Source organism: Hypomesus transpacificus, chromosome 9 (assembly GCF_021917145.1).
Source record: "Hypomesus transpacificus isolate Combined female chromosome 9, fHypTra1, whole genome shotgun sequence".
NCBI classification, from domain to species: Eukaryota; Metazoa; Chordata; class Actinopteri; order Osmeriformes; family Osmeridae; genus Hypomesus; species Hypomesus transpacificus.
The window spans coordinates 9,505,531-9,519,031 of record NC_061068.1 but is presented as its reverse complement, the minus strand read 5'-3'; the positions used below and the strand labels follow the sequence as shown (position 1 = coordinate 9,519,031).

Below are 13,501 nucleotides of genomic sequence, written 5' to 3'. Positions count from 1 at the left end.
ACAAACATCTGAATGTCTTTGTTTATTTAATGTATGTATGAAAATGTGCTATATAATTTTAAAGCGAAACAATCGCTCAATATTGTCGGAAATATTCATTACTAAATGTTAAATACGTCTGTAGTTGCGGAAGGATAATAGGCAGGAAAGTGGTAGTTCTTCAAGTTTTTTTTTTTACCGTAATCTCTCTGTAAACAAGGAAGAAATAAGCTAAATATTTGTTATCTACATCCAGTGGTTGAAGATGTAAATCAGTTTGAAATAAATATATAATATAAAAAGTAGATACTACGTGCTGGCCCAAAAATGCGAAATAACATTGCTATTAACTAGTACGCAGCTGTGTAGTTGCTAGGATACCAGACCAAACACAAAATTAATGCGGAGTCAGAGAAACCCTTGTGTGAAGGTCAGTAGACAGCTAAGTAAAAACAATAGTCTTTCGTCTTGGCTCAGTCAGTTCACTTGTTTTGAAAGTTTCTGTTATGCATTAGTTGTAGCCTACTCTTAGGCGCTATTGTGTGTAGTTTCAGAATCAGTTACTTTAGGCCAGATACCACGGGTGACACCAAATCTGCCAAGGACCACAGAAAACCATGCCCAAGAAGGGAGCAAAAAAAGGAGGTGGCAAGCAAGCAGGGATGACAGAGGAGGAGAAGCTTCTATATATGCAGCAGAGGGCACAAGCAGAGGAAGAGATGGCCAAAAGAAAAGAGGACATGCTCACTCAGTTCCTCAAGGTAAGATCATGACATAGTTTAAAGAAAAAAAGTGGTCAACATTTCTGGACTGAAATTCTTGATATTTCTAATGTGTATTGTGTACATTGTTATCAAGTCCGCCATTTTACTTATTCAATCAGGATAAGCTGCAGAAGGAAGAGCGGAATAGTGCAGTAAACCTTTACAAGCTGACACAGCAATGGAGGGCAGTTCTTCGTCAGACACGAGCAACTGAACTGCGTAGCGACATTGCTGTGCTTAGCCAAACCTTTGAGAGGGTGCTAGATCGAAAGGACAGTGTCATCCAGGTGAGATAAATAGGCATATATGTTTAGGCTTTTCCACAAACTTTTGTGATTCTTTGGGGTCTGTTTTTGTTCTGTCTCTCATTGTCACACATCTCCTCTTTCTGTCTTCATTTACTAGTGCTTGGTGTGTGACCTGAGTGAGGCAGAGAGACAGTCAGCCCAGGCCCTGCGCTCCCACCTGCAGTGTGTGGACCGGCTGCTGGCCTTACAGAAGGGCAGATTGGCTTCACTTGAGCAGCAATGGAACAGTGGCTTGAATGAGCTGGGCTCTGAGTTCAACTCTGAGAGGTATTTGTGTAATGGGTAGTGGGTGAAGTCTGTGGGGATCTGTGGGAGAAAGTAAAACATTCTCACGCAACACCATATCTGACTGAAGGTGAACTCACAGCTGCCTGTGTATGCTTTACAGAGAGAATATCCTGTTCCAGCACCAGCAGGAGTTTGCCTACCTGGAGGATGTTACCTTTGCTATGGAGCAACAGTACACTGAGGTGGACAATGAAGCCCGACAAGATTATCATAGCACCAGAGATGTCATCAAAAATAGGGTAGGTCATGGCCTGGCTGACGCAAACAGATCATTATCCACAGAAAATTCACAAATGTAAAGACCTTGTACTTTGCTCCTGTACCCTGAATGCACCACATCTTTTAGAATATTGAGGAGAAGCATGCCTTGCGGATCCAGCTGGAGGGAACAGTGGAGAAGCTGTGGTGTCAGTTCCAGCAGGCCCTGCGCAGCTACAATGAGGCCACGGAGGATCGTCATATTGCCTTTGAGTCGCTTCGCACCCGTGACCAGCGAAGTGCCCAGGAGATTGACACACAGATGAGAAGGCTTCAAAAGATGCAGGTCAACACAATCTGTAATGTGGCAAGGCACACTTTCTGGCCATTCTAGTCAAGTCTCGTTGATTGATAATGAATGTTTAATACCAATTGCATTGACTTCCTCCCCCAGGACTTTATCTCCATGCTGCGCTCCAGGCTATGCTCCTCCCAGAAAGACAGTGAGGTGGCTGCACAGCGGCTCAGGGCCACCCGGGAAGAGGTCACTCTGCAATCCCGCCATCTCAAGGCCCAACTGAGTCGTGCTCGCACAGCCGAGAGGAGCCAACTTGCTAACCTTACCATCCACAGCAATGCTTCGGCCAAGAAACTGAAGGGCATCATAGTTAAGGTGTAACGTGTCATTGCGTGCATGTGCAAACATAGTTAGAAGTGAGAAGTGCACACACATTCATACACACGCTAACCCATGTTTCAGTTACTCCAACTTGCCATATGTATATTATGCCCTGTGTCATTTCTACTCACACCACCTGTCTTGTGTACTGATGGTGGTTTAGGGGGAAAAGCTGCTGCGTCTGGCAGAGATGTGTCGGAAGCTGGAGACTGAACATGAAAAAGTCCTTCCTTTCTACACTTCCTCTCTTACCACTGAGGAGCAAAACCAGGCGAGGGCTCATGCTATGGAAACCCCCCACGGGGAGCTGGCAAAGGTTGTAGGACACACCATTTCAGTGCTCAATGATTGTTACATAATACTAATAATTATAACTTTAATTGTGAGTAATTAACCACTTGCCTTATCCGATCTTTATAACATATTTTCCAGGCAATGCAGAACTACTCTGATTTAGAGCTCTTCTGGCACCGTTACAACAAAGTTCTTCTGGAGCGTCTGTGCCTGGAGCGAGAGAAAGATGTTATGACCCAAGAAAATGAGCACCTTAGAGTTCTTCTGCGTCAGTATCTGGATGGCATATCTGTTAGTGATGAGATCCTACGACATCGCAACCCCCTGCTCATGGTCTCCAGGCCCACACTCATTGCCAATCTGTCTAAGGATGGCCAACGCAAGCACCACACTGTGATAGAGGCATCACATGTAGTGCAGCGTATACTGTAAAGGGACAGCCCCAGGATAGTCCCCATGTTGTGCATCATTTCTCCTTCAGATCAGTAACATACATGAACTTGACTGGGGTTATGTGTTATATGGGTCATGTGGTGACCACATGGAAACGATGAACTGTGAATATGTTAGAAATTCTATCACAAATTTTATTTGCAAACATAATATCTTGTAAGCACCTTACAAATAAAACCAAAAACATTCATGCTTATGTTATAATACCTTTTTTAATATTTAAATAATATTCCTATTTTGCTTTATTTCTTCTTGCTCTTCTTGTCCTTGGCTTTCTTCTTACTGGGTCGCGGGGTTTTGGCCTTGTTATAGAGGTAAAGCCCCACCAAGCCTAGCAGTGTAGGCACCAGGCCCAGACACACCAGGGGGAACACATCATTCACCATTTTCTGCCATGGAGTTTGCTGGGTCAAGGAGACTACCTCCACCTCAAAATCTAGTGTAGCATCACCTAAGGCAACCAGAAGGAATCTTTAGTCATGATAGTATGTGATTTAGTGATAGAGAGTGACTGTAGGAATGTTACCCACCAGGTATAGTGGGAGGGTATCCTCTTTTTCCATAGGCAAGATGAGATGGAATAGTGGCCTTGACTTTTTGTCTGGGGGATATCACAAATTCGATGGTGTCATATTTTCATGTTACAATATACAGTATATATATAGGAGATAAACTGTCCTGCAGCAGAATTGTGACAATACTAACCCTTCACAAACGCCCACCAGGCTCTGCTCCAAACCTGTTAAGAATATGATATATACAGTGAAATCACCAAATTGTAATAATACAATAATAAAAATGTACATTTTCCCCCTCACAATGAACATTTTCATCAGCTACATTTAATCCAAAATGTTACCAGGGATGACAGTCCTCTTCCCTAACTCAACAACAAGGGGGTCCCGGGACAGTGATGAGTCAATCACTTTGCCATCCATCAGTTTACCCTGTTCAAACAGATCAGGTTTAGACAATACAAATTACACAATAAAACGAATAATTAAAACGGGACTGATTAGGCTACACTTTCAGAAAATGTTGAAACGTCTGCGTAAGGACAAACAACATATTAATGTATGTTTTCTACAGTAGCAATGTAGTTAAGTATAGGAAACGAGGTTCTTAATGTCTGAGTCGATAACAGACCGTGAGGCGAGAGAGCCCTTTGGACTACTTCCCTACTGACAAAGTGCTGACGTGTTGCACCTCCCATTGCTTTGCAAAGTAGAATGTCTGGCATGCACAAAACGTGTCGCTTTTATTGAGGATAGCAAGGTATCGACGCAGGCACGATGACAATCTACGTTTCATGTTTCACGAAAAACAACAAAACAACAACAGTTTTATATGACGGCATGCGTTTTATCTGCCCTCCCTCAAATGGTCTATTCAATTGGAACAGCTGGATTTGTAGTCTAAACCGAAGGCAGTGTGCACATGGTTCCGTGCCACATAGACAACAAACGTCCCTTTTAGACCACAGCATCAGCAATCATGAATGAGATATGTTTGACTAAATATAGCCTAATTTAGATTAAGACGAATTTAAATGCTTAGGCTGCTCATATAAATGGCCAAAAACGCTTTCGCTTGCGTAGCCTGAAGTAGCCTACGATAGGGCGTGCCTATGGTTCACTTAAAGGGAAAATAATTTTAATAGAACGAATGATGTGAACATCTACTCGTTTCTCTCAGTTTTCTTACCGTGTAGTGGATTTGAAGCGTATCTCCCATTTCTGACAACACAGAACATATTTCGGGTTTCACCTGGAGAGAACATAATTAACATAGGCTACGAGCGAGCGATACATTGTTTCATTCAAGTTATGTTTTTCAAATTATAAATAGGTATTTACATTATGGTAACATAATCCAGTTGTTACATTGTGTCAATATTATCTGACAATACGCGTAGCCTAACCTATGTGCAATAATGGCTGCTTGACTGCTAAATGTATCAAATACATTTCCATAATTTAAAGAGAAATTCTATTTTAAAAACTCACCAAGGTCTCCACCAATAATTCTTCCACAACATTTTGTTCAGTTTCGCTGTCTTGTGCCCCAACAAAAACTATTGCAGCGAGCGAGAGTAGAAAAAATACAGTCCTTGCTTTCATTGTAGCTAAATCAAACTTTTGAAGTTGCCCAACGCCGACCAACTTCTTGAGTACTGTACTTCTCAGCTCTACAGTCACTATGAACAGACCAAGGGCACAAATAATTTGTCAAACTCAAATTCTGATAGGCCTAACAAAAAAGGCTTGAGCCCAGTTAAGGCTGATGTGTTATAATAATCAGTTGATAACGGTGCTAAAGACCTGGGGACGTTGTTGCAACACCTGGGTCGCCCGAGACCTCCTCAAACATTCCGCCAGCATCCCAGAAGTCCCTTGTGTTAGATGAATAAATTGTTGCACTTGCTATGTAGTGGCGCACGGGGGCAGCAATTAGTGAATGAGTATGTGCAGACAGAGCCTGTTTATGGAGAGCCTGTCCACTCCCTATTAAGCCCCTTTGTACAAAATGTGGTTGCAATTCCACCAGAGGTCCACTGGGGGTGATCGCGAGCGAGTGCATGCTGAATGGGAATCTATGGAGCTAAACGGCTAAATTAGTCTCTTTCACCTGATTGAGAAGTCTCAGATTTGATTGTAGTTTTGAAAGTTCAACATGGATTATAGGTTGAAAGCTGAATGAACGAGTACTTATGTCCTTTCGATTTCTTACAGGATGAGTCGTTGTTGCCCATAACACGCTAGCATTCTTGCTAATGAATGCTGGTTGGTTAGTGAAGGACTACGACCAGAGATCCTGCTTGATGGCATCCGAAGCAGAATCAGAATGCCAGAGAATTAGCAACATTAGCAACAATATTAGCAAGCCAAAACTCTTTCTAGCATGTGTATTGACCAAGCCCTCGCCCCTCGGCTTGAAGCAACGGCCCCGGTGGATGTAGGTGGTATTGCATGTATGGTTAGGTTTCCGAATCTTCCGGTAGTTTTTATTCTATTAACTCCATTCAACATTTACAAAACTATCTCCCCCAATAATTTGTGTTTGATTCTCGAACCTGGCTCATACTACTAGCTTTTTCATAGAATAATTTTTCCCGATTTTTGCTAAGTTTGAAACCAATCCGAAATGGGTAAACTAGCAACCCATTTATTTGCTTAATCAATGAAAGTTGCCTGCAAATAAGCTCACGGATACTAACAGGGCACAAGCACAAAAGTTCACATTGGCCGATAGCCGATTTACATGAGCTCTCGGAGCTAGGGGAAAAAGAGCCACTGTTTAAAGCTGGACGGGAAGACACGGAAGTGAAAAGATGGCCGCGTCCAGTCTCGCGCTCTCGCTTGCCTCACTGCGCCACTGAGCACTTTTCATAGAAATGAATGGGGACGCCATCTTGGAAGACAAAAGTAGCTTACCAGAGCCCGTTTAAGGAGAGCCTGCCCACTCCCTATTAAGCCCCATTGTACCGAATTTTGTTGCAGTTCCACCAGAGTTCCACTGGGAGTGATCGTGGTCGAGTGCAAAATGAATGGGAGTCTATGGAGCTAAACGGCAAAATTTGTCTCTTTCGCCTGATTGTTGTTGATAAATCTCAGATTTTGTTTTTGCATGTTCAACATAGATTACAGGTCAAAGGTTGAATGAACTTATGAACTTATGTCCTTTCGATTTCTTACATGGTAAATTGTTGTGGCCCATAACACGCTAGCATTCTGCTAACGAATGCTGATTGGTTAGTGAAGGACTGACTACGACCAGAGATCCCGCTTGATGGCATCCGAAGCAGAACCAGAATTTCAGAGCATTAGCAACATTAGCAACAACATTAGCAAGCCAAAACTCTTTCTAGCATGTGTATTGACAGGGAGAGCCTAACCTGTCAGCTGTGTTGTCGATGCCTCGAGAGTAAAGTGGAAGTAACCAGAGCTTGCCGTCAAGCAGTAGCTCTGGTTGTACGATGTGTATGACGTCAATGCCATTTTCAAAAGCTTTTTAGAACAGAAAGGCGACTTTAAAAAAAATCTAACACCCAGTGGTGTGTATTTTTTTTGCCTCCCCTTTCGAGTTGAGAATTCAAATTACTAGACAAAAAATTATATCCTGAGAAAAGTGGATTTTGAGGGGTTTAGCTCCATAGACCTCCATTCATTCTGCACTCGACCGTTAGCGCCCTCATAAGGAACTTGAGTGGAACTGCAACCAGTTCAGAACCCGGAAGTTTCCCGAGAGTGGGAGTTCTCTCTTTATTAGACATTCTCTGAGCTTACTCTAGTTATATTAACTCTATGGTATTGACAGGGAGAGTTTAACCTGTCAGCTGTGTTGTCGATGCCTCCAGAGAAAAAAGGAAGAGATCAAAGCTTTCCGTAAAGCAGTATCTCTGGTCGTACGATGTGTATTACGCCATTGACATATTAAAAGGCTTTTTAGAACAGAAAGGCGACTTATTTTTTGGCCTCCCCTTTCGAACTCAGAATTCAAATTACTAGACAAAAAATTACATCATGGATTTTGAGGGGTATAGCTCCATAGACCTTAATTCATTTTGCACTCCTGCCCTCATATGGAACTAGAGTGGAACTGCAACCAGTTCAGAACCTGGAAGTTTCCTAAGAGAGGCAGTTCTTCCCATATTAGACATTCTATGGTATGTGTGAGAAGTGGAATCAACAGAGATCGCCAGATAGCCTTCTGTATGTTTTGTAATTTGCACAATGATATTCCTTTTCATCAAGGTTAGGGTTAAGGGTGGAAATTTATCTTGGGGCAAATGTTTGGAGTGGAGTGTGGGTGGCTGAGCGGTTAGGGAATGGAGTATGTCCATTCCAACTCAATTTGTTTCCATTTCTTCTAGGTTGAATATTTGAAATGGGTTTAGGCTACAATAAATAAGATGCTTCAGGACTCCTTGAGTAAATCGATGGAGAAATCTTGCCAGCACCACCGTGCAACATATAGGAGACCTCCAGTGATTCATCAGTCCTTAAACAGCCGACTTTTTAGCGACTGGTTTCTCGAAATCGAATCACCTGCTTTTCGATCCTTGGGCCAGCTGTACAGGTGATAGACCATGCATGCAGTCTTCACTAAACTGTTCTGAAACTATTCTGTGTTAGTGGATGGCATCAGATGGAAAGGTTAATTGAACAGTTTACAATCTGTAAAAAAAAATAAAAATAAAAACTGGTAAATTAATTGATCAAAGTTATTCCTGGTAAACTACAACTAGCGGTTTACTGTAAAGCTGCTTAGGTATCGCGAGAATGGTTTGCAAGCAAATTGCAGGATATCGTGAGATTTTCTTATTACCGAATACGAGTCGTTCCTTTCAGCGCAGACGGTGAGTAAAGATGCAGGCAGGAATTTGTAAAATAGAAGAAAAAAAACGATACAGTGTAAATTAGTCAACACTCTGAGGGACACCTGAACAGCGTTTTGATATGTATGCCGTAGCCTACTATTGTCCAGACATGAAGACCTGGCTTGATGTAGCAGGCTGGCATGGCAAATGAATGGGGGTGGATATTATCATGACTTGTAGTATGCTTGCGGTGTCTTCTTGCGCGCGTTCCCTGCTTATTTATTATTGCAAAAAAATACAAATAAAAAGCAGATCATGCTTGGGTTTTCTTCACAACAATAGGTGGTTGAGCTATTTCGTTGTAAATTCTTGCTGCCATTTTAGCGTGGGCCCACTTGTGGTGATGCGGTCCACTGCAATTGATAACGGCTTACTAGAATGTCATAGTGTACCGTTTCGTCTTTTCACGCATTGCCATACTCTAACATTATAGCCGCCTATCGATAGTGTAAGCCTGGAGTTTGAATGTCATGCGGGACTTCAAGACGCTGTGGAGCTAGCACTATCCTAAATAATCCACTTTTCTTAAACTGATAGTTGTCTATTTTAAAAACACAATGGAAATGAATGAAGGGGAGTTATTAATCAAATATTTACAATATTACTGGTTGATGATTAAAGGGCAAAGTTAGCTAGAGGGGGAATCAGGTGTTGCGCCCCCTGTCAGGACCATGGACAGGGGTCTCGGGGAAACGTACCTTTATTGGACATTACAATCAATTGAATATTGTAGAAACCAGTTTTCTCAAATACCAAAATTAGTCTATAAATTAGAAGTCATTTGAAAGGTGTCATAGGATAGTTTATCAGGCAAAGTCTCTCAAGCCCCCAGTGAAATTTGCAAGTTGCAAATGTCTGCCACCATCCAAATGTATGTGTGGAAAGCACAACGTAGTATGTATTGTGTAGGTTATGGAAGACTTGTCTTCTATGTGTCCTGGAGATGGTCGCTCATTCTGGTTGCTGGTAGCACATTCTGGAGGGTTGATGTGGAGGACAGATACCGATGAACAGATTGTGCTCCAGCCTGAAGACATGGCTCCAGCATGATTCTCCCCTCCCTCTCTGTTGTGTGTGTCTAAATATTACTTTAGTATGTATTGTTGGTGCACGGGTGTATGATTCTGGTTCTACATTAATGAAAATTTTTGATACTAATTTAAGCCTCAGTTGTGTCAATATGTCTGTGTGTGAAGGGGAGAACCAATAATAGCTCACAAACAATCCATGAATGATTTATTGGAGCCTGCTCCTTTGACTTGTGAAAAGGGAATGTAGGACTAGGCGGATGTTGGTGTTTGTGTGATTTCCAATCTCCCAGATATGTAAGAGGCAATGATTAAAACAGACAAATGACAAAGCATTTTTTGAACTGTGATCATTTATCACAAAAATCATTGGAGACACAGAAAGGGCCTTAATCAACTGCCACCATCAAACAGAACACCATAAATTAACAAAAATTGGTAAAGTAGTCTAACTATAATTTTTTCATGCCTTTTCAGCTGTTTCCTCTGATCCGATCCCAGATTGGACGAACAAGGCAGCTGACAGCCAGTCTGACATTTATTGGACACTTCCATCAGTCCTTACCACTAATTCCTTGCATATTCATTAAAAGAAAGGATCACAGTCTCTATCATGGGGAACATTTTTGGAAATCTGCTGAAGAGTTTGATTGGGAAGAAGGAGATGAGGATTCTGATGGTGGGCCTTGACGCAGCAGGAAAGACCACAATCTTATACAAACTGAAACTGGGAGAGATAGTCACCACAATTCCTACTATTGGTATGTCCATAATAAGGCTGATATAATACCCCTACTTACATATTAATGATGGGTATAGCTTAGGATGTACTGTATCTTTAAATAAAACTGTTTGCTAAATGCATACTTTATTATCGTTACATCACATTTCTAGCTAGTAGCGAGTCCTGCAGTTAGCCTGGACATTTTATAATGGCTGTTGGAGTTTGGGAAAATCAATACAATTCTGTAATTTAAAGCCTATGCTTGGCCTAGTGTCTCATATTTAGTCTCACATTAGTTATTATTATATTCCTTTTTGCAAGGGTTCAATGTGGAGACGGTGGAATACAAGAACATCAGCTTTACTGTGTGGGACGTGGGTGGCCAGGACAAGATCCGTCCCCTCTGGAGACACTACTTCCAGAACACACAGGGTAAGCAGTGTTGACCAATCACAAACACACAGGGTAAGCAGCGTTGACCAGTCACCAACACACAGGGTAGGCAGCGTTGACCAATCACAAACACACTGACCACTTTCAAGGTTGTGTGGATACAGATTGAAACAAGGAGCAACCCATTTTCACATAAGCCCCTGTCTCCTCTATCCATCTCTACCTTTCTATCTCTTAGGTCTGATCTTTGTGGTGGACAGTAATGACAGGGAGCGAGTGAATGAGGCAAGGGAGGAGCTGATGAGGATGCTGGCAGAGGATGAACTGAGGGACGCCGTGCTGCTGGTGTTCGCTAACAAGCAGGCAAGACAAGACCCCATCTCCCCAGCTTCATTTTCCATCCTAAATCTGAATAGATGACACAAATCAGACCCCTCCCTCACACCTCAACCCAAACTGCCCTTTAGTGTAACTACTTGTGAACCCATCCATATCTACACTACCCTGTCCTGAATGAATAGACAGGTGAATTAATGACTAGTGATGAATGATGAATGAATAGTGGGTAGGTGTCCCACATCTAACACTGAACACTGTCTGACTCTACCAGGACCTGCCCAATGCCATGAATGCAGCAGAGATCACTGACAAGCTGGGCCTACACTCCTTGCGCCACCGCAACTGGTACATCCAGGCCACCTGCGCCACTAGTGGGGACGGTCTCTACGAGGGCCTTGACTGGCTGGCCAATCAGCTTAAGAATAAGAAGTGAGGGGGAGACCTGAAGGAGATAGGCAAGACACCTCTACAGGGTATTGGGGGTTTGGTTAAGGGGAAAGGTGGATAGAATGACAGAGGGTATGGATGATGGGGCGGCAGGGGGGGTCGGGTTATGGGTAAGCTTGCCGGGTAGAGTTTTTAATTTGAGTTTGTTTTGATTTTGTCTGTTACATATTTTTTCCAAATGAGTGATTGATAGTTATTTTCCAGATTCTTAGAGGGCTTACTGTGAACTGACTATTATACCGCAAGCATGGTACACGCCTCTGCTGTTCCCATGTCCACCTTCTGCTACAACATTATATATGTTAGTGTAAGACACACACAGTATTGAAAAAAAGTGTGACTTCTAAAACATACATCCTCAAATATTTTGTTGCTGTTTTTCTGAATGTTTTTGCTCTATTTGGTCACCAGTCAGTAGTGCTAATGTCAGTTCATGTTGATGTAACTTGCACAGTTTTCTTCTTTCTCCATGCCATTGGAGTGACTGAAAATACAATGCTATTATGCTTTTATCCTTTTTTTACCACATTTTCTTTATTCAGAGCAATAGGTGTTTGTATGTGCATAGTATGTATGCATAATATGTTAATTTGTGTGTATTAGATGGTAGTGTTGTGTGCTAATGTGTTAACAGGTGGTTTAGGTGGATTTGGAAACAATCATATATCACATGCCAAACTCTTTTAAATAATAAGTTCTGCCTTAACTCTTTGTCAGTCTACTACATGCATGAGCTGTCGTGAAATTGGCATAATTGCTGCATACACTCCCATGTCTCCACAGTGATCAGGGGAATCTGCAGCACTTCGTTCCTGATGTTGCTGGAAGTGCATGGCTTACCTGCACTGCTTAAAATTCTAATAGTCTCAGTAAAAAGCTACATGCCTAAATTGTCAACAATAGATAGTGTCAGTAAATACTTCAATTTTGTAGCTGCATAAGGTCTGTGATGTCATTGTGTCATTGTCTTGCTATCATAATTATCTGAACACTTGCTGAAACACACAAACCTTGTGCACACAAGTGTACAGTTACTATATTCCTGCCTGTCTTCTGGCTTCCTTCTGGATTAAGTTATGAGTCAAATATCATCATGTTCCTATACTTTTATTCCCTTACTTTCTGATTTTGAATAATCTTTTAACAACATAATACAACAAAAGGATAGCTAAAGAAAGTATTATTGAATGTTCATGTATTTGCGAATGACTGCAATAATTATTATTTGACACCTTATTTCTTTATCTGCCTGTATAGTTACAGTGTATTCAGAGCACACAAAGTTAACCAATCAATCAGTCTGTTGTATTTATAAAGATTTATCAGCACAGCAAGACATGACTCTGTCAAACTGCAGTAAAGCCATCCTTCTACCACTAATACCAGCAAACTTCAGATGTTACCGTCAAAACAGTGTTTATGTGTGGACATGGACACTGTTATGGGGTCAGTACAAAGTACACTATCAACCTTTCAAATAAAACACTCCGGTATTTACATTCAGTGCCAACTTTGCAACTTTTGTTGAATTGTTTGAGTTTTGTGGCCTTATATTTAGTAATGTTAAGAATTGTGTTCCTATATAAAGTTGGTAAGCAGGTCAGCCAAGTTTATGAAGATTCAAGTTTTTTGTAAATGTTTTTTCTCTATCTTGTCTTTCTCTATGCTCTTCTTTAGAAAATTACACTTTTTGATCCACAGTGAAAAATACTTATTTTGGGTCCTGTGTTTGATGAGCGTTATTGCTAAGTTTTCATCCAGTATATGCATTGGGGTCAAAGTCTTTAATGGTTTAGACTGTGTACGCGAACTAAAACGATAATCAATGCAAGACAACATACCATTAATGAAGCATATATGAACTTCTCTGTACCAGTGTGTTGTCTAACTAAAAAGGGTGATGGCCTCACTCAGTGGTCCGTGCTGACATGGGCAACAGATTAAGTCTGTGTGGCATAAGGAAATGAAACAGGATGAACCTGCTGTGTTGAAAATAAAACCACTTTTCAGTATGACCTGTTCATTTAGCTTTGTGTGAATATTATTATCAAATTACTGAAAGGAATGTTTAGTTTCTTAGAATTTTTCTGTTCTGATGGCAGTATTTGCTGACCAGAAGAGGTCAGTCTTCACCTTCTCAAAATATATGCTCCCTCTCTCAGGAGATCCAGGAGATATACATAGATACTTCCTTGTGTAATCTTTAGTTATAATATTTTATTGGTAT

The 13,501-nt window shown here is 41.4% G+C and overlaps 3 protein-coding genes across 4 annotated transcripts; 2 read left to right on the top strand and 1 right to left on the bottom strand.

Annotated features, from left to right (window-relative positions):
- The first annotated feature begins 90 nt into the window (after positions 1–90).
- ccdc65 (coiled-coil domain containing 65) lies at positions 91–3,155 on the top strand. Its single transcript, XM_047025045.1, has 9 exons — positions 91–409; positions 528–740; positions 863–1,030; positions 1,149–1,318; positions 1,440–1,578; positions 1,686–1,883; positions 1,992–2,210; positions 2,380–2,532; positions 2,649–3,155. The coding sequence occupies exons 2-9, from the start codon at positions 597–599 to the stop codon at positions 2,940–2,942; spliced, it is 1,485 nt and encodes a 494-aa protein (XP_046881001.1). The 5' UTR covers positions 91–409; positions 528–596; the 3' UTR covers positions 2,943–3,155.
- Positions 2,641–5,366, bottom strand: fkbp11 (FKBP prolyl isomerase 11). 2 transcript variants are annotated; one of them, XM_047025047.1, is made up of 7 exons: positions 4,970–5,366; positions 4,668–4,730; positions 3,823–3,910; positions 3,669–3,702; positions 3,494–3,564; positions 3,171–3,414; positions 2,641–2,720 (listed from the first exon to the last, which is right to left on the bottom strand). In XM_047025047.1, exons 1-6 carry the CDS (start codon positions 5,081–5,083, stop codon positions 3,206–3,208), a joined length of 579 nt encoding a protein of 192 aa, XP_046881003.1. In that variant the 5' UTR covers positions 5,084–5,366; the 3' UTR covers positions 2,641–2,720; positions 3,171–3,205. The 2 variants fall into 2 exon arrangements, with proteins under 2 accessions (XP_046881003.1, XP_046881002.1); XM_047025046.1 differs by lacking the exon at positions 2,641–2,720 and having other exon boundaries at positions 3,157–3,414.
- A 2,934-nt stretch (positions 5,367–8,300) lies between these two features.
- On the top strand, positions 8,301–11,260 carry arf3b (ADP-ribosylation factor 3b). The gene is made up of 5 exons (XM_047025272.1): positions 8,301–8,322; positions 9,849–10,132; positions 10,417–10,527; positions 10,727–10,851; positions 11,099–11,260. The coding sequence occupies exons 2-5, from the start codon at positions 9,985–9,987 to the stop codon at positions 11,258–11,260; spliced, it is 546 nt and encodes a 181-aa protein (XP_046881228.1). The 5' UTR covers positions 8,301–8,322; positions 9,849–9,984.
- The last annotated feature ends 2,241 nt before the right edge of the window (positions 11,261–13,501 follow it).

What these genes read in the sequence shown, in the direction of transcription:
- arf3b (XM_047025272.1), top strand. Translation starts at nt 9,985, where the DNA reads ATGGGGAACATTTTTGGAAATCTGCTGAAGAGTTTGATTGGGAAGAAG. An exon ending in CACCACAATTCCTACTATTG is followed by an intron (nt 10,133 to 10,416) that starts GTATGTCCATAA and finishes CCTTTTTGCAAG; the next exon opens with GGTTCAATGTGGAGACGGTG. An exon ending in TGGTGTTCGCTAACAAGCAG is followed by an intron (nt 10,852 to 11,098) that starts GCAAGACAAGAC and finishes TGACTCTACCAG; the next exon opens with GACCTGCCCAATGCCATGAA.
- ccdc65 (XM_047025045.1), top strand. Translation starts at nt 597, where the DNA reads ATGCCCAAGAAGGGAGCAAAAAAAGGAGGTGGCAAGCAAGCAGGGATG. An exon ending in TGCTCACTCAGTTCCTCAAG is followed by an intron (nt 741 to 862) that starts GTAAGATCATGA and finishes TTATTCAATCAG; the next exon opens with GATAAGCTGCAGAAGGAAGA. An exon ending in GAAAGGACAGTGTCATCCAG is followed by an intron (nt 1,031 to 1,148) that starts GTGAGATAAATA and finishes TTCATTTACTAG; the next exon opens with TGCTTGGTGTGTGACCTGAG.
- fkbp11 (XM_047025047.1), bottom strand. Translation starts at nt 5,083, where the DNA reads ATGAAAGCAAGGACTGTATTTTTTCTACTCTCGCTCGCTGCAATAGTT. An exon ending in AATTATTGGTGGAGACCTTG is followed by an intron (nt 4,731 to 4,969) that starts GTGAGTTTTTAA and finishes TGTTCTCTCCAG; the next exon opens with GTGAAACCCGAAATATGTTC. An exon ending in ATACCCTCCCACTATACCTG is followed by an intron (nt 3,415 to 3,493) that starts GTGGGTAACATT and finishes TGGTTGCCTTAG; the next exon opens with GTGATGCTACACTAGATTTT.